Source organism: Talpa occidentalis, unplaced genomic scaffold, assembly GCF_014898055.3.
Source record: "Talpa occidentalis isolate TD23 unplaced genomic scaffold, MPIMG_talOcc4v2.1, whole genome shotgun sequence".
Classification (NCBI taxonomy): Eukaryota; Metazoa; Chordata; class Mammalia; order Eulipotyphla; family Talpidae; genus Talpa; species Talpa occidentalis.
In genome coordinates, this window is record NW_026555331.1 from 137,361,786 (window position 1) to 137,380,104 (window position 18,319).

General features: G+C 45.7%; 1 protein-coding gene across 1 annotated transcript in view; it reads left to right on the forward strand.

Annotated features, from left to right (window-relative positions):
• The first annotated feature begins 2,281 nt into the window (after window positions 1–2,281).
• Window positions 2,282–18,319, forward strand: part of SND1 (staphylococcal nuclease and tudor domain containing 1) — a 408,553-nt gene continuing 392,515 nt past the window's right edge. The window contains exon 1 of the mRNA XM_037512772.2: window positions 2,282–2,544. Coding sequence (XP_037368669.2) covers window positions 2,470–2,544 — 75 coding nt within the window. The 5' untranslated portion in view covers window positions 2,282–2,469. The remainder of the gene's footprint in view (window positions 2,545–18,319) is intronic.

Here is an 18,319-nt window from a genome sequence, read left to right on the forward strand (position 1 = left end):
GCAAGAAATGGGAGGTTGGTTTTTAAATTTAGTAATGATACCACACCACTTCCCTCCGTCAGAGAAGGGGTCTTCAGAGGAGACCACAGGTTAATCACAACCTTATGAGACTTTAATCACAGCCTTATGAGAGACCTTGAGACAAAGGCACTCAGCTAAGCCACACCCAGATTCCTTACAGAGACTGATAGTAAATACTCATTGTTTTAATACTTAAGTTTTGGGGATAAATAACTTTGCAGCAATAGATAATGAATACCAGGTCTGAGAAAATTGAGTGGGAAAGGAGAAAGGACAGCAATTATGATCAGAAAATGGGGTGTCTTGAATATACAGTTTTAGTCATGGAGCACCTGTAATGTTTCATGGTCCTGAAAGGGTGGCTAAACTGGTGCAGAGGTCAAGTTCATCAAAGAGGAAGTCAAGTTCATTAAAGATGAAGTCTGGGAATTGAGAGGCCAGAGTATTGGATAAACAAGGCTCATAAATTTTTAAGTCATTTAGGATCATTGAACGGAGGAGAGTGTGCAGGAGGTGACAAGGTGAATTTCAGTTGGATGACAAGGTGGTACTTGGGGCAGACAACCACTTCAGTGTGATAGAGGGAATGATCCCCTACAAAGATGTTTTTTAAAGAGGGTGGCTAAAGGCATAGAAGAGGTTCTGGGAATCTAGGAAAGATGCTGACCCCAAAACTGGACCCTGGGCTTGTGAAGTAAGGAAGAATAAGCAGACAATTTCTCAAAAGGGCAGCAGAGGAAGCTGTGTTCTCACTGTATAGGCAGGTTTTAAGATTAAGATGAAATGGCAAAATATATAAGGTCCTTGGCTCCCCGTAGCGGGCACCCGATGAATACGAGCTGCCTATAAACTTTAAACATTTGCATCACCTTGTTCCCGCTCCCAAGCTCCCGGCCAATCCTAGAGAGCAGGGCTAGGTGAGGGAGGGGACCTGGCGGTTGGGGGAGGCAGAGCTCAGCACCCTAGGTCAGGGGCTGCCTCCCCCAGGCCCAGGGAAAGCGGGTCGTGAGGTTTTCCCTGTTTCCCTGGCCCAGCAGGCAAGAGCCCGAAGAGCGAGTCACTTTCTCCTGCTCACGGGACACACCACCGCCCTAGGAGAGCTTTATTCCTTCCATTCACAAACATTTACTCAACCGCCCTGCAAGTGCTAGCGTAACAGGGTGGTCCCCAGGAAAGGGGTAGCTTCCATGATGCCACCGATGGCAGAACCTATTTAGAGCAGGCAGGTTTGCAGGGTCTGGGGTGCCTCTCTCCCTGCCCTGTTGTTGCAGAAATAAATTCTAGCCTTTTACCCAGGCAGGGGAAGAACAAGCGGTACTTTAGGAATGGTGAGGTCAGGAGAAGCTTTATTACTCATGCATGAGGTCTCAGACCTGGGTAGTCCCGTAAGGTCTGAGCACTGGTCTAGAGACAGAGTTTCTTTTATACACAACCACTTTACACTGATAAAGCTGGTTAGTTAGCATACAAATTCTTGACACAGGGAAAGGGGAAGGATACAGCTCTTCCAGGATGGCCTGGGAGATCAATCAGCCTAGCAGCTGCCAGACCTTGTTTAGATGTGCTTATTAAGGAAGCAAACTTATTATTTACTTTACATTTCCAGGTCTATGACTCGAACAGGGAAAGATTTCTTATTCTTAGCAGTTCCCTTGCTCTGTAGCACCGCACCGGGCTGCTCCATTCAAAGCGAAACACCCTCTGGACTAGGGGAGGGCGCGTCCCGGGTCGCTGCCAAGGTGGGCAGGAGCCTCCACTCTGCTCAGAGTTTCCCAAGCGCTCCCCACACTTTGCGGGGTGAAATGTGGGAAGTGTGCGGCCCGAGGCTCCCCGCCCGCACCCCCAGCCCCGGGCGCCCTCCGGGAACCCCGGCGTCCACGTGGGTCTCCCGGCTCCCGGCGGGGCGGGGCGCGACGGGCGGGGCCAGACCCGAGGGCGCGGTGGGCCCCGCCCCCGGGGCTCCCAGGGCCCCCAGCGCCCCGCGGCCAGATGCTGACGTGTCCTTTCCTTCCCACTACACCTCCCGACACTACCCTCTACGGCTGCCCCGGAAGTCCCGCCTCGCCCTGGGCCTGTCACCGCAAATCAGCGCTTCCAGCGCTTCCTGGAGTCCGCCGCCCGCGGGGGGGCCAGGGGGCGGGGCTGCGCGAGCCGGGCGCCGATTGGCTCGCGGTCCGGCGGCTGCTGGGCGCTCATTGGCCGGAGGGCGGTGGCGCCCCGGCACGCCTGCGCGGCGAGTAGAACGTGTGGCGGCGGCAGCGATCGCGTCTCCTCTTTCGATCCCAGACCCGCTGCTGCTCCCGAGAGCGCCCGGCGCGTCCGTCCAGCCCGTCGCCCGCAGCCCGTCGCCCGCCCGCTGCTCGCCGCGGCCTCGCACCGGCACCGACACCCGCACTGACACCTCCGCGCCGGCCCGCCGCCTCCCTCGCTGCCTTTCCGGCTCCACACATGGCCTCCTCCGCGCAGAGCGGCGGCTCCGGGGGACCCGCGGTCCCCACCGTGCAGCGGGGCATCGTCAAGATGGTGAGCGCGGGGCCCCCCGGACGCCGGCCCCACCGCCCGCCTCCGGGCGGGAGTCCGGCGCTGACTCCTCTCCCCCCCCGCCAGCCTGCATGGGCGCCCAGATCGCCTTTCCTAGGTCCCCTTCCTCGGTTTCGCCACTCTCGGGACCCAGTCCCCAGCCGGAGCTCGACACGGACGCCCCCTGGGGCGCTGCCCCTGGACACCCTTGCTTCAGGGGTCACGGTGATGGCCGGGGGCTCGGCGCTCAGCTCTCCTGGCCGTTTCCCGGGATAGATCAATTACCGATCGAGTGATTGATTGATTGATTGGCGGGGATAATGCATTGATAACGCTCGCCCCTTGCCCCCGCCTTCCTGCCCATTTTGACATCTGCCGAGCAGTTCGCAGTTTCCCGAGATCCTGACATCCGCCCTTCCCTGGGACTCCAGGCGCACTTGGCCATCTTGGAGCTTTTCTGTTTGCACCGACGCTCAGTTGCTTCCAAGTTTTCTCGCTCACTGACCCTCCTCTCTCTCCACCTCTTGTGTCGTCTGTAAGTCCTGGGAACTCATACTGTTTGTTTGTGCGCTTCCCTCCTGCTGGCCCGTAAAATGTTAGACCGGTAGGAATCTTGGCAATCTTTGTGCCCCCACCCCTTGTAGATAAGGAGACTGGTTTGAAGAGGGCCAGTGACTTGCCTAAGGTCACATGGCGGTTTGGATGAGCGCCAGGACAAGAGCTGAAGTGTTCTGATTCCAGTCTAGGGTTCTGACACTAGATTCTGCCTCTTTTATACTCTCTCCCTCCCTCCAGTCTTAAACTTTGACTTTAAAACCTTGCAAATTTAAAAAATTTTACTCCCAGAGTCAGATGATTTTGTAGGTTAATTTCTCTTTCTCACGTATTTCCTCGATTTTTCTGCCCCACGACCTCCCCAAATCTTAGAACCTGGCACTTCTTAGTTGTCACCGAACTTTTTGGTTGTGATGGCCACAAACTTCTAGGTTTAATTTCAGATTGCAATTCTCATTGCCATCTGGAACAGCAAATGATTAAGTGCCATAGTTTTTTGCTGTTGTAGAAAGTTTAATTTACATTCTATTTTCTTGGGTGGTTGTCTTCACAGGATTAAAATGTTCTTCAGTGTGTGTGTGTCTGTGTGTGTGTGTGTGTAAGTTAGAGTTCAAGAAATTTTTCCCCCTGATTCTCATGTATTCGTTACTTAGGTGATATTCTGCCTCTGGCTGAGGTTCCTAGAGCTTTCAATATTACTTTTCTCTTTTGTTTATATGTAAATGAAGAGTCAAAATTCATCAGAAGCTGAATGAGAAAGGCATTTCCAAAGTCCACATTTCTTTTTCCATTCTTGAAATATTGACCTGACCTACAAAAGGATTGTCCTGAAGTGGTTCTTACTAGCGATTTCGTTCATATTGATCTGTCCCTTCCTTCACCATAGGAATAGATCATCACTTGGCAGTTTGGTGGAGAGACAGGAAGTATTGAGTGGCTCTTTCTCACCTTTCTTTTGCTCAGGCTTGAGTTTTTTTTTTAAACACCCCTTCCATATTTATGGTGGGGGTGGAATGAGGCAGAACTTCTACCAGTGTTGGAGGTTTTCAGGGCCCTGGAGCCTATGAGGTGACTGTATCTGCCTGTTACCTGCATGACTACTGAATATCAACAGTCACTAGTTTATTAAGCGTCGTCTTGTGCTGAGTATTGGGCTTATGTGATCTCATTTGTAACACCTAAAAGATATGGGCTATACTTTACAGGTATGTATAAGGTTCAGATATGTGTAAGAATTAGTAGTTTACCTAAGGTACTTTTTTATTGGTAATAAGAGGCAGAGCTGGGACTTGAACCCAAGCTTGTCTGACAGAGTATATGCTGTTCAATATCATGCCTTGATGCCTCTGACTGCAGGGTATGAATTTATAACGTGGCGGGCGGTGCCGGTGATGTGTGGCTGCAAAATTGCAGGAAAGTGAAAGCTGACTGTAATTGAGGTGAGGGAAGATTAGCTGTTACTCCTTTTCTTGCCCTGGAGCTGCTATTGTGGTAAGTGACTTCTTTTGGTGCTCATGGTCTTGATGCCTTAGGAGTGTGGTACGGAAGATGTGCAGGAGACGAAGAGGAGGCAGCTTTTAAAATTCAGTCATTGAATGGTCTATACTGCGGTTTTTCCGTGCCCAAACTACAGGGGGTGAGTGGGTGAGTTCCAGGCAGGGATTAGGGGAGGGAAGTGTGTGAACTACAGAGCAACAGGCAGATTTGTGCCAGACTTAGAAGCCTTGTCTGGAATGAAAAATCGACCACTGGCAAATTGCTCTGTGTGAAGCTCTTCTGGTAAGCAAAGTTGTATTTTCCTGGAGAGTAATTGTTTCCTGGGGTACTTGGAACTGCTTCTTAAGACCTCTAAAAAGGAAGATGGAACTCCGTGACAGGACACTTAGAAAGAAGGAGTTTGACGACTAAGAAAACAGTCATCACAGCTTCTCTGCCTTTTGGGAGAGGGGCAGAAAGTGGAACACTGTCTAGCTAGGGTGCACTTTTTAGGGTAAGCCCTTGAATTTGGACTCAGGCTGAGCCAAAGTTCTGACGTGGTGTAGGGTTGAGGTTTGCTGCAGTGCATAGCAGTCCTTCTTCCTCTTTTTTGGTCAAAAGAATGAGTTGGCCACAGAAGCTGTAGATTTCTTCTGGTCTTTGCCTTGCAATCCTGGGGAAAGTCTACTTTACCTTTTTTGGGAAACAAGTTGTAAAAGAATATCTTTTGCATTTGACCAGTTTTTAAAAATGACGCTAATGGGAGAGGCTGCTTCTGCTACTGCGAGTGGGAGCAAAGGGACAGAGTTGGTTCTGGAATGTGTTTAAGGAGGAAGTGGGCAGTAAGTTGCACAAGCATTTTGGAGCTGTTCTATTACTGAAAGGCAGTAAGAATGATAGAAAAACTGAAAGTGGATTTATATTTTCTGAGTTAGAATGACACTGGCAAGTGTGTGGGCAGACAAAATAAACCTGGAAAAGTAAATGTCACTGTCAAATAAGTTATTATTTTCTCAAAATCCTAAAGGTTGATTCAAGCACAGGGTTTCTTTGGATAATTTGCTAGACCTTCCTTAGCTGCAGTAGAATATTGTCAGCAGATGTTAAATAGACAAGATTGGAGACCTATGCTACTTAGTATAAAATCCAGTCCCCCCCAACCCCCCTTAGCAGCTACCTAGAGATGGCTATTTTCTGTTTTTATTGACAGAATAAATTGGGGGCTGGAGCCCTTTCCTATGTCTTTCATTTTGCCTTTCCTGTCTGACTTGGTGTGTTTGTGTGTCTTTTCAAGCAGAGACACCTAGGCTGCTTTCACCACAGCACAATAAATCGGCCACAAATCTTGACTCTTCTGTGCTTATCAGACGCAGCATGTCTTATCTTGCTTACTGTGTGGAAGGCCAAAGGGAGGACATTGTCCAATGCCAGTTCCTATTGACCCCCTCCCATTTCCTCTGAAGGAGAAAAGGAACCCCTCTGCCAGTCTTTGCTCTTCTGCTGAGAGCCACGATTCTTACTAAGTGTGTAAGTTTAGGGCAGCTAAAGGTGGAGGTGGCCATCGGCAGTCTCCTTCAACAGGAGTTTGCTGCAAATTGTTGTGAAGTGGGGACATAGACTCCTACTGTACGACCTGTAGGAAATGCCACCTAATGTAGCTGGTTGCAGCGAAATGTTTCTTTCAGAACTGAGAAGGTTGTGTCTTTCCAGAGTGTGGGGGGGACAGAGTGGTGGTCTGTCAGGCCAGCTTCTTACTATGCACACTTAGTTCATGTAGACTGAAAGCAGAAAAATCTTCCCTAAGCTAATTCAGATGCCCTTATTCTACTCAGAGGGATAAGGTTGTTGAATAACAATATTTAAGTAAACCGAGGAAGTAGGTAGAAAGGATGGAGGACTTTCCCCCTGTAGTCAGAAAATAGCCCACTCTTTCGTTACTAAGCATGTAGCTATCACGCAACATGGTAAGTCAGAGAACACCCAAGTTTTACTATAGTTGAAGGCTTTCTATTATTTTTTTTCTGTGTGAAAAGGAAGTATTCATCTGACTCTTGTTAAGCTAACAGTGACTTCTGCCTGGTACTAATGATGTAGAATGATGAGCGATCATATTGCCTTTCTTTCTTGACTAGGTATTTATTGATCATCTGCTATGTGTCAAGCTCTGCCTGGGTATTGGAGAAAAGTGGTAAAAAAGTAGATCAGGTCCAGTCCTTGTGGTTCTTAGATAAAACCGACAAAAACAAGTAAACAAAGAATACTCATGAGAATATAGGATAGTGATTTAGGTAAGGAGTGGGATAGCGTGGTTGGCTGTAGGGGAGGGCTGATTCCTATAGATAGGATGTTTGGCAAAGACTTCTCCCAGTGATTGTTCTGAGAGCCAGTGAACATCAAAGAACTAACTGTGGGGGAAGTGTTCCTCGCTGAAGGAACAGCAAGTGCACAGGCCCTAGGGTCTCCATTGATGATTATCTTCAGTGTTTTTTTTGCATAGAAAACTGGGGTGTAGGCCAGAGATGAGGGGGTGGGGGAAGGTGAGAGGATTCACCAGAGACCAAGTGGGGAGCAGGACAGGTGGATTTTTTTTCCCCCAAAGATTTATTTATTTATGCATATAAGAGCTGTGGTACAGGCCAGAGGTGAGGGAGGATTCACCAGAGACAGAGTGGGGAACAGAACAGGCAGACTGACTGAAATACACTGCTGAGGGGAGCAGTGGGCGAGACAGGAGAGGTCTGTTGCTCCCTGGCCGGCCGAGGATCGAACTTGTGCTGCAGAGGCTGCGAATTGCTTCATAGTGCGGTGCTTAACCCTTTGTGCCACCAAGGAGGCCCAGGACAGGTGGATTTACTGGAATACACTGCTAAGGGGAGCAGCAGGCAAGACAGGAGAGGTCTGCTGCATCCTGTGTGGATCAGTTCCCTGGTTGGGGATTGCACTCAGGCCATAGGGGTGATAGCACTTTGAGACTTAACCCCTAGGACACCAGAGAGGCCCTCTTCTGTGTTTTTGTAGTAGTTCTTTAGTTTCTTCAAGTTCAGTATTCCACATAAGTGGATGGGTTTAACTTGTGCTATTAATGTGTAATGGTGATAAAGGCAAGAAGGTAGTAGAGGTGGTTATTGTTCTGATACCCTGGCGGGATTAATAGCTGATGTTAAGACCACTGAGTATTTGTAAACAGTGGGGGGGGGGGTTAATAAAAAGTACTTGTTCTTGGTCATATTAATGTTACTTACAGGATCAAGGCTAAGGGGTTTTTTTGACTTCCTACCAGCCAATCTTGTATATTCCCAAGGTCACTACCTTTCACTGGTAGGGACTTGCTTGAAAATACAAATGCCAAGAGCAAACTCAGTGGAGTTAAATAGCATCTAGAACTTGTTAGTGTCCACACTGACAATGGTTGGTGCTTTATTTCTACTTGGAGTTTACTGTTTCTCTGGCCTCTGGCAGCCCAGCAAGCTTTAGCCAACAGTGTTGGTGAAAGCAGAGTAATGTGCTTCTGAGCTTGAACTTATGGGCTGGCAGGAACTAGCTCATGCACAGCATGACTTATTAACACGGGTGGGACTTCTGAGGTCGAGTAGTGGTCAGCGCTGATAACAATAATTTGCTGAGTCTATGCCTAATTTACTCGGAGAATAAAATTTGGGAAATAAGCGAAAGTTTTAGATTCCATTTATAAGTTGAAAAGAGAAAATTGGCCAGGTTTTAAACCCAGGAGTGCCTGTTGTGCATTCACTTCTCAGCATGGGCCAGCTGTCCAGCTGATAGCTAGGGTGCTAGCAGGGGCTGTAGCAGATACAGCTTTTGAAGTTTGGTCTTTGGATTTATTTTTTTCATTTCTCCAAGGAAGCGCATAGCTAAATATTATGGGAAATCCTTTCCCTTGGCAGGGACAAGGAGTGAAGTAAAGGGATTCACCTCTTATGTGGCTTTTTCCGGGGAGACCAATCCACACCCAGTTTCTGTTGCTGTTCCTCTTTTGAGAGACTGACATATGCTTTTGTTTTTATAGCAGAAATTGATGCAGAATCACAGGTTGTGAACATTTGATGCAGATGGGTTGTTGTAGAGTTTCACTTAGACTCAGTATGACAAATTAATGTTATATTTTTCTCACTTAGCTCTAATGTTTAAGAAAAAAAAAAAGAACAGTAGTTTCAGTTAGTATTTTAAAAAAATTAGAAGTTAAGTAACTTACAGTGAAAATTAATGAAAATTTAGATGACATTTTCAGATGTGAGTTTGGAGATGTCCAACCCAGGATATACAGATTGGCTTGGCACATTTGCTCCCTTTGTGTGGTGAGTAACTTAAGGGGTCATCTCCTTTCTCTTTTTGTGTTGTACCACATTTTGAGGTGCAATAGTTCTCTTGATGGAAGAAGTAGTCTGCTTGCCTTGTAGCACCAACTTCCCATGTAATAGGAGGAACTGAGATTTGTGGAGTCTGAGTAAGCCTAGTACGTTAACATTGTCCCTGGCAGAGAAGAGAGAGCCCTGGCCTAGGATGCAGGGGATTCAGGTTCTCCCCCTGGGTGATAAGGGGGTTCACCTCTAAACTCTTTCCTTTTCTCTTAAATGAAGTGATTGGATTCATCATCTCTAAACCCTTTTCAGTCCCAAAAGACTGTGATTATAGAAGAAACCCTCTGTTAATTGTCTCTTAGGCATGATGAAGCAAAGCTGAGAAATCTCATACCTTCATTGGTAGACTTCATTTTGAATTGCTGCTTGTCCTCCATGAAACATGTTTTCTGTTATGATTGCTTGTTTTTCGGGGGAAGAAGTTGGGTGAGTTGAAATATGGTGGCAGTGAAATATGGTATGAAGTAGTGTGGAAGACCAGAGAGTTAGAATTTGAAATAAACTGATTGGCTGGTGGAATGGGTGGAGGATGGTAAGTCAAGCAGCGTCCTGGTTTCAGTGGTGGCATCAGGCTAGACTAGGAGTAGTTGCTTGAGGCCCAGAGGGAACATCACTAGGTGGGTTTTATTCATGCACTTCAGAACACCTTGGCATTATTCTGGGGTAGCAGGTCTTACCTGAGAAGGGTGGGGGTGATGAGGGTATATTTGTAGTGCATGGGGAGTTTATTCTGGCCCTGTTCTTGATTGGGGGGAATCTGGCAAGAGTGTAGGATTCTGATCTCTGCTTTCCATGCCTTGAGATCAGAGCCTCTTCCTCCAGATTGATCTTAGGGTCTTTCAGATCTTTTCTACTTCCATTTAATGTGTAAGTATAGGAATCATTTTCACCTGTTCCTTATAGTTCCTCACATGGTTTCGCTTGAGTTTATTTTTTATGTAGGGCTTCTTAAATCCCTGCCGTGAGTAGATTAAAAAAGAAATGAAGAGCACAGTGATTTCCTAAGCACTTGCATTGGGTCCACCTAGGTCTTTCAGAGGTACCGCATTAGAATCTCTGAGGGTGTCTCCTGGGAATATGTATTTTTTTTAAAAAAAGTATTTCTAGACGATTCTGAAAGGTATAGTTTGAGACTGATTGATGGGCTGGCCTTTGAGACCCACCGATCATGTTTAGCTCCCATACTGTATGCACTTGCAGAGGCAGGACACAGATGACAGAAGTATATGGTTGGCAGAGTGGGTGCACCAGAATATTATATGAGGGGAAGACAGTAGTTTCCCTCTCCCTGTCCTTTTCACACTTGAGTTGATTGTTCCCAGGACACTTTGCTTTGCTTTGCTTTTAATCAGTTGAACAATATTGGATCGATGTCCTCAGGGGTCCATTTACAGTGACTCTAACATCCTATTCCTGGGTCATAACTGACAACTGAGAAGTTATTGTTTTATGTGCCTGGTTTAGGCCATATGCTCATTTTCACACTCATCTGCCACTTTTCCTTCCATTTGCATAGATTCCCAAGATCTTCCTGTAATCTGGCACCAAGAACTTGGCATATTCTTTCTACGGAAGTGTAGTGTCATCTACAAGTATGAAGTTTCTCCTCCTCACTTTCTGCGCTTATTATCCTCAGGAGCCACAAACTTTGGCTTTTTGGTTTAATTGTCCGTCTACATCTTGTTTCTTGGTTATAGTCCTATTCTTGACCACAACAACTGTAAAATCCAAAGTGACTTCACTGGTGATCTTTATTACTTTTCATCCCACCGGCTTATCTAATAGGGAAGTAAGATTTTCTTGTATTCTCAAGTCTTTCAAGTCCTATGATTCAGGTCACACTTGCATTTCTCTTTGTAGCTTTTACTTATTTTGATCAATGGTTTTCAGTTTCATCTCTGAGTTCCTTCAAAATGTTCAAGTGAATGCCACCAGTATTAGTAACTTAATACTTATTGATATTTAAATTTTGGACTTAACAAGTTGCTGAGAGTTCAAGTGGTCTAGAAGTATGTAAAGTTAAATATAAAAAGCTTGCTCCCTCTGCCCTCCTTCTACAGTTTTCTATTATTTATTATCATTCCCTTAAGTCATTGTACTTCCAAAACTTTTTCATGAAGATATATACACCGTTACTTTGTTTTAAAGACACAAATGAGGTCATGATAATGTGTCCTGCAACTTTTTTTCAATCCATTGTCATAGCAGTCTGTCGTAATTATAGATCTACCTCATCCTTTAATGGTTGAGAAGCATTCCATACTATGGGTGTATTTGCTTTTCTGTTCTTTTTTTTTTCCTTTTGATATGCATTTTGGGTTCTTCTCCATTGTAAATACCAGTAAGCTACTTGAGTGTCCTTTTGTACATCTCTGTTCTGTGTTGGCATTTTCCAAAGATAGATTCCTAGAAGTACAGTGATTGGTACCTTTTAATAATCACCTCATATTTTTGGTTGTTGTAGGGGGCTTTACTTACATGTCGCCTGTTTGTTCCTTACCAGTTTCATCTCAGATTAAAATTTAGGGCAAATTACAGCTTAACATCTCCTTACTCATAAATCACTTCATCTTTGGTAGTCTGTCTCCCCAGTCAGAGTAGCTTTGAAAACCGCTTTGTCTTTTGTGTGGAGGGCAGAGTCCAGCTTCTGGGGGTCATCAGAGAACTACTTAACTGCTAGAAAGCCTCGATGTGTTTTAAGTCTTAACAGTTAAAGATAGAGTAAGCTCTGTAGGCTTTAGCCTCACTTGATTCCCTTGGGTTCGAGAATGCTCGACAACTCAGGCGTGTGAAACTAACTAGCGAGGATGTAAAGAGGTGAGAGGCAACCTCATGTGAGAGCTTTGACTTTTTTCCTGTAGATGGGCTCAAAGCTCCCCCCCCCCCCCCCCCCGCTTCACCTTTTTTTTTTTTTTTTTGGATAAGGTGGGGTGGTATGTGGTGGTGAGCATGGCCACATCCTGTGTTGTTTGGAGAATCTGAACCAGGGGAATTTGTTAGCAGCCTTTTTAGTCCAGGGCTGACCCAGCCCTGTTAATGGTTTGCTGAAAGTTTCCCTGATGTACGTGAGCCCCCTCCCTGCCCCACCATGGTTTTGGCAAATTGGGACACAATCTCTACTTTTATTTACTGTGAAAAATCTTTTTTATCAATCAGCTGATTTTTCAATTGAAATATTATTTTAAAAGGTGACTAATTTCACCTTATTGAAAATGCAAAACCAATATTACTGGCGATAACTAGAAAGTACCTTTAAGAAAAACCCACAATGAAAACAAAACAACCCTTATTAAATTCTAGCTAGGTCCTGCCTCTTTAGCAAAAGTCTCTGAAGGAAGTTTAACAAGTGGTTTATCAAATTCAGACATTTTTGGTGACTAAAGGCTTCCTGTTACCAAACTGAAACCCTTTTCTGAATTTAATAAGAAAGATTGAAAGAAAATTGAAAAAGGAACTGTTATGTATGTGAACATTTGAGTAAGCACCCAAGAAAGTTCCTAATTTTTTAAGCCAGTCCACACTGGGGAAACAGACATAACTTCTGTCTTGAGGCAGGGCTGAACTGATTACCTGGGGCATCTGTGATTCGAATCTTTTAACCTTACTGTTGACAGGACATCTAACCTCGGGCAGGTAATTTTACCCCTTCAAGTTCCAGCTGTGCCTGTAGCTGGGATCATAACTACCTATGATGGGATTGTTGCTGATTAAATGAGAGAAGGACTATATAACATGTTCTGCACTGAGTCTGACGCCTGCAGTGTTCAGTGACCAGTAGCTGCTGTTAGCAGTCCAGCAGTTTCCACGTCAGATGGGGGGTGAAACTAGAACCGAGACAGGATGAGAGGAATAAGGCCACCCAGCAAGTTTTTATGATGCTTAAGTTCAGCTTCAAGGATAGGCCTTAATTTGGAGTTTATATTCTTATTACTTTATTTTTTCCCCTAAAATATCCTTTAATAACATAAGCAAATAGTATTTGCTTTCCTAAATGCCCTTGGCAAAAACAAAAAGGTCCCTGAGTTTTGGGCTTGGTGTATGGAGACTACTGCTCTGAAATTCAGTCTGGGAACCCCCTGCTGTAGTTGAAGCATGTACACGGGCCATTGTGTAACTCCTCAGCTTCAGAGGTAACGTCATTGAGATTTTAGGAAAGCTTGAACACATCAGGTCATGTCTGTGAAAGTACTGTTGTGTGTGTGTAAATAGTGGTTGTTAGTGGCACAGGTGTGATAGGCAAAAATACAGAAAGCAAAGAAAGTTCTGGCTCTCTGTCCCCCACCCTTCCGGCAACCCTCTAGCCTCTGTTACTTCTGGACTGGCTGGCATTTCATCTCACTGCAACATCCTTCACTGCCTGCCCTCCTCCACTCCCCAATGCCACCAAAACTTGAAGTTGACATTTCATTACCATGTAAAATGTTTTCTCTGTGCCCCGAGGGGGGATGAGGTAATCCAAATATGTTTGGGGTGTTTTGGCCCTCTTTGCCAATTCACTGAACTGGCAGTCTCCCAGGAAAGGACACTGTGTAGAAATAGCCCCCTCCTTACCTGGCCTTGGCACCTGCTGTTGTGGTTCACGCCCCTTGCCTCACTCGGCATAATATAAGTAACACTCCATTTTCACCTCAGAGTTTCTCGATTTGAGTGTAAAATGTGGGTTAAGTGGGTTTCATGAGAACAGTCACTCCTGGGAGAAAGTTTGGGGTGGCCCCATTCAGAGGCCTTATACACTGAAGGTAGTATATGTTCTGGAAACTGAGCTCCGAGGATGACTAGGAGTGTCTCATGGCTGAGAAGAGTACCTTTTGTGGAGAGTAGAAAGCCTAGGCTTCAGCTGTGTGCTTGGCTTTGGGTACACCTGTGGCCTGTGGCATTTCAGTTGAAATTCTCATTAAAATGCTGCTGTTAACTAGAGGCAGGTGGCTTTGTTGTAGGGTAGAAAGGAGAACTCGTGAATTTAAAATTACTGATGGTTTATTGGAGAGTGGAAGAGGTGGAAAAGCAGACGTGGTATTTTCAGATCACTATTTGTTTTAAAAATCTTTTCTGGGAGACGGTGAAAGTGACAGATTTTGATAGAGGCAAAGGAATAAAATGCACGAGGTAAAAGACAGCAGCAATGAGTAAGCCAGGCAGGAAGAGTCAGACAGTATCTAAAGCAGCTGCGAGCAATCTGGATTCAAAGTGCAAGGGTAGGTGCCCAGTCACTAAGGTTTGCTGGAAATTCGTAGTAGAGAAAGGACCAAGAAGTAAGACTTCTCTAAGTTTTTATTTCCTGTCTGTGGAATACCCTGAGGATATGTTAGTGGACTTTTAAAACTGTGAATTCTGTTCCAGGAGAGGGAACATCCAATGTTTTATAGCCCTTAATACCAGGGACATTTTGAATTTTGGCAACAACCATAACAGGGATGCCAAGTGTAATTGATCTGCTTATTTAATAGGATGCTGCCAGGTTTTCATGAAAAGCAGTGTGTTCTGTTCCCCCCTTGCCTTGTCTCTGTAAGGGAGATTCCCAGTACCTGGGTCCTGGGATCCCGCTGAGATCTGTTATCCTGTGTGCAGTAATTGCTTGTGTGATTACTCTTGGCAGGTGAGTCCTTTCACAGCCCAGAGGCCAGGAGGCTGCCTCTATTACTTAAAAGCTCAGTTATCTCGTTAAACTCCTCTCTTGTGAGAGCTTCAGAATCTCCTGAGATCTCCCACAGGTTCTCTGTGGGGCACAAGCCCAGCTCCCATTTAAGCCTGCCCTGCCCACTTCAGTCAGGAGATTCTAGCTCTAGAGGAATAACTTTCCCTGCATAGCAAGCAGTGGTGGCTGCCCGCGGGCCTGCTCAATTTCCATTTAATTCTTAAGCATTCCCGTATCATGGTTCTTAATGAAAGTACCTCTCTTGCTCTTGTGTTTTCTTTGACTATCAACAGGAAAAGCTGAAAGCCAGTGTAGAGGGAATAAACTTGTGATTCAGATTATTTGAGGAACAGGAATTCAGAAAATTGATTTTTGAAAGGGTTGATGGCAGAAGGCTAAACGAAGTAACCCCCCAGTCTGAGCTGTCATAAACTTTGATGTGAAATTTCAGTGCTTTATTAAGTTAAAGGAAGTTCATTAACTTGGTTATTCATGAAAAAGCATGCCTCCCTCACCCTCACCAAAAAAAAAAAAAAAAAAAAAAAAAAATGGTGAGGGGAATCACAGAGCTGGGCTTTAGTGATAGATAGTACAGGGTAAATCGAATATTATGGATGTTTTTAATGAAAATGGACGTGCAGTCTCTTCTGGCCAGCGTGTGCAGTGAATATATCATTTCTGTTTCACCTCTTGACTTGGTGTGCAGATCCGCATGCGATGAGAGGGGCGGGTGGGCTGCGGGTACCAGTGTAGTGGGGAGGGAATGACCACTTACCGTGGGCTGTCAGCTTTGCTAAAGGATTAGGAACTTCAGTTTTTATTTCTTCCTGATAGTCTCCTTTAGGATTTGAATAGTAAGGAGAACCATTTATCTCTGCTAATTTGGCTTTAAAGGGCCCTGAGATGTTTATGGTAGATTTGTGATTTGTACTTCTTTATTTTGACATCTGAAATTGACTATCAGCATTTCAAAGAGGAAGTTTTCAAACAGGTTTGGGAAATAAAAAGCTGGGAAAATTAATGCTTTTCATGGGTAGCCTAGAAACGGACTTCCTCCAGTTCTATAGTCAGTCCTGTGTATAAGCCCAAAAATATATTAGATATTCTTTAAAGAAGATTCACTCTGAGTACTATTGCATATTATGCTGCTCAGTAACCCATCATCTCTATCGCTGTGTCCCTCCCTGTTGCTGTAAAGTTCTCAGGAAAAAGGCACTTGTCTTTATGGAAACAAGTCTTGGCCTCCCCGGTGGCGCAGCGGTTGAGCGCTGGGTTGCGAAGCTACCCGCGACCTCTGCGGCGCCGGTTCCATCCCCGGCTGCTCCCCGGCCACCGGAGGAGGGTCCCACATGGCGCGCAGACCTCTCCTGCCGCCCGCTGCTCCCCTCAGCAGTGTACTTCGGTCCTTCTGCCTGCTCTGCTCCCCGCTCTGGCTCTGGTGAATTCTCTCACCCTCCCGCGCTTCTGACTGTACCCAGTGCATGTATAAACCAAACAAACAAACAAACAAATAATAAATAAATAAATAAGACATGCCTCTAAAAAAAAAAAAAAAAAAAAAGTCTGAGGGATAGTAAATGCTGCAATCCTCATTTCTCTGGGAGATTTCAGGCTCGCTGGTATACTTCCACTTAATGCTGTCTGATAGGAAAGCCTCCTATCCCCTCATCATCTTTTGGTTGTGGTTCGATATCTTGCATGGTGTACATTTTGCTCAGGGATGCAGTGCTGGCAGGAGGAGAAATACAGTGACAGCAGCTTTAGCCTCTGTGGCTGGTGATTCAGCAGCTGCTTTGCCCCCTCCCTGGATCAGAAGTGCAGGGACACTTCTTCCTCTGGAGCGCAGCAGTGGGGAGGAAGAAAGAGTCAGAGTTGGGGTGGGGGTCCTGGACATACAGACCCAATTAACAGTAGCTCCCGGAATGCAGTCTTGGGCTTCTCCACCCTGCCTGAGGCACCACTGCTTCACCTCCATATGCCCCTGAAGGGAGCAAGTGGGGGGAGTCTGGCCACCAGGAACACTTTTTTCTTGGGTTCCTAACAGGAGGTGGGGAGGCTCCTGTCCCTGCAGTGCCACCACATACATTCAAGAGGAATAAGGTCTTCAGCCTTCCTCTCAGATACACGCCCACGTGCAGCATCTGAAACCCAGAGTGAGCCTGTATATAACATGCATGTGGACGAAAGCCACATCGGTTATTTGAAACCCACAAAATAGTGTGAGGCCAGATACTGTGGGACTGTCTTATTTTGAAGTGTTTAAGAAAACAATTGGTGACTTTTTCATGTGCTTTAAAATTTCTCATACAGTAGTTCCCCCTGATCATGGGTCCCCCCAGTGGATGCCTGAAACTGCATATAGTACCAAACCCTAGCTATTACTTGTTTTTCCCTATGCATGCACACCTATGATGAAGTCTTTAAATCAGGCACAGTAAGAAATTAACAACAATAATATTACATATAATTATAAATAATAATAATAATACATCAATATCCCGTAGTAAAAGTTAGGTGAATGTGGTCTCGCTCACAGTATCTTTGGGCTGTGGTTGACCGACTACTGCTTGGTTACTGAAGCCACAGAAAGCGAGATGGTGGATGGGTGTTGGGGGGGTGGGTCACTGTACTTCCAAAGGAAAATCTTTGGACTAGGGCTCCAGTCCTTGATTGTTTGGGAAAAACTTTTACAGATAGGGTTGTGGAAAATATTCAGGAGGCCCAGCCCATGGAATTGTGAACCCTTCTCACGACAGGCACAAGAACACCGCTGCATATTTGGTGCTTATAAGGGCTAAAAATAGACTCTTCATCCAAGTCTTAGAATGTGGCATTGGGTGTTTTTTTTTTTTTTTAAGATTTATTTACTTATGCATATAAGTAAAGGTACAGGGCCTCCCCTGGTGGCGCAGCAGTTGAGCGCCACGCTGTGAATCTGTCCACAGCCTCTGCAGCACCTGTTTGATCCCTGCTGGCTGGCGAGGGTTCCACATAGTGCAGCAGACCTCTCCTGTCGAGCCTGCTGCTCCCTTCAGCAGTGTATTTCGTCAGTCTGCCTGTTCTGTTCCCCACTCTGTCTCTTGTGAATCCTCTCACCCTCCCGCGTATCTGGTCTGTACCCTGGTTCTTGTATAAAATAAATAAATAAATCTTTAAAAAAATTAAAAAAAAAAAAGAACTGGGGTACAGGCCAGAGGTGTGGGGGGTGAGAGGATTCACCAGAGACAGAGTGGGGAACAGAACAGGAAGACTGACTGAAATACACTGCTGAGGGGAGCAGCGGGAGAGTCAGGAGAAGTCTGCTGCGCCATGTGGGTATCTCCATGACCGGCTAGGGTTTGAACTCATGTTGCAGAGGCAGTGGATAGATTCATAGGTTGCATCTTAACCCCTTGCACCACCAGGGAGACCCGGCATTTGGTGTTTTTAGTAACTGTAGCGCTCCATCTGGCATCTGTTGGGGGAGGGAATTGGGGGGAGTTAGGTTATCTTCTATCAATCAGGTCGAACCTGGCTTGATGCAGCCTAAGACTGTTTCTGCCTTCTCTGAGCACACCACTCCCTGTCATGTTATGTTCTTTGATCATCCACTGATATTTTTCTGGAGCGCCTTCCCTGAGGATACAAGGAAATAATATTATTTTCTCATTGCTATCAGTTAGTCATTCAGGTATGTTTTTGTTACTTTGGTATTTGGAGATAGGTTTTTGGAGGTAAATCTACCAAGAGATTCTTG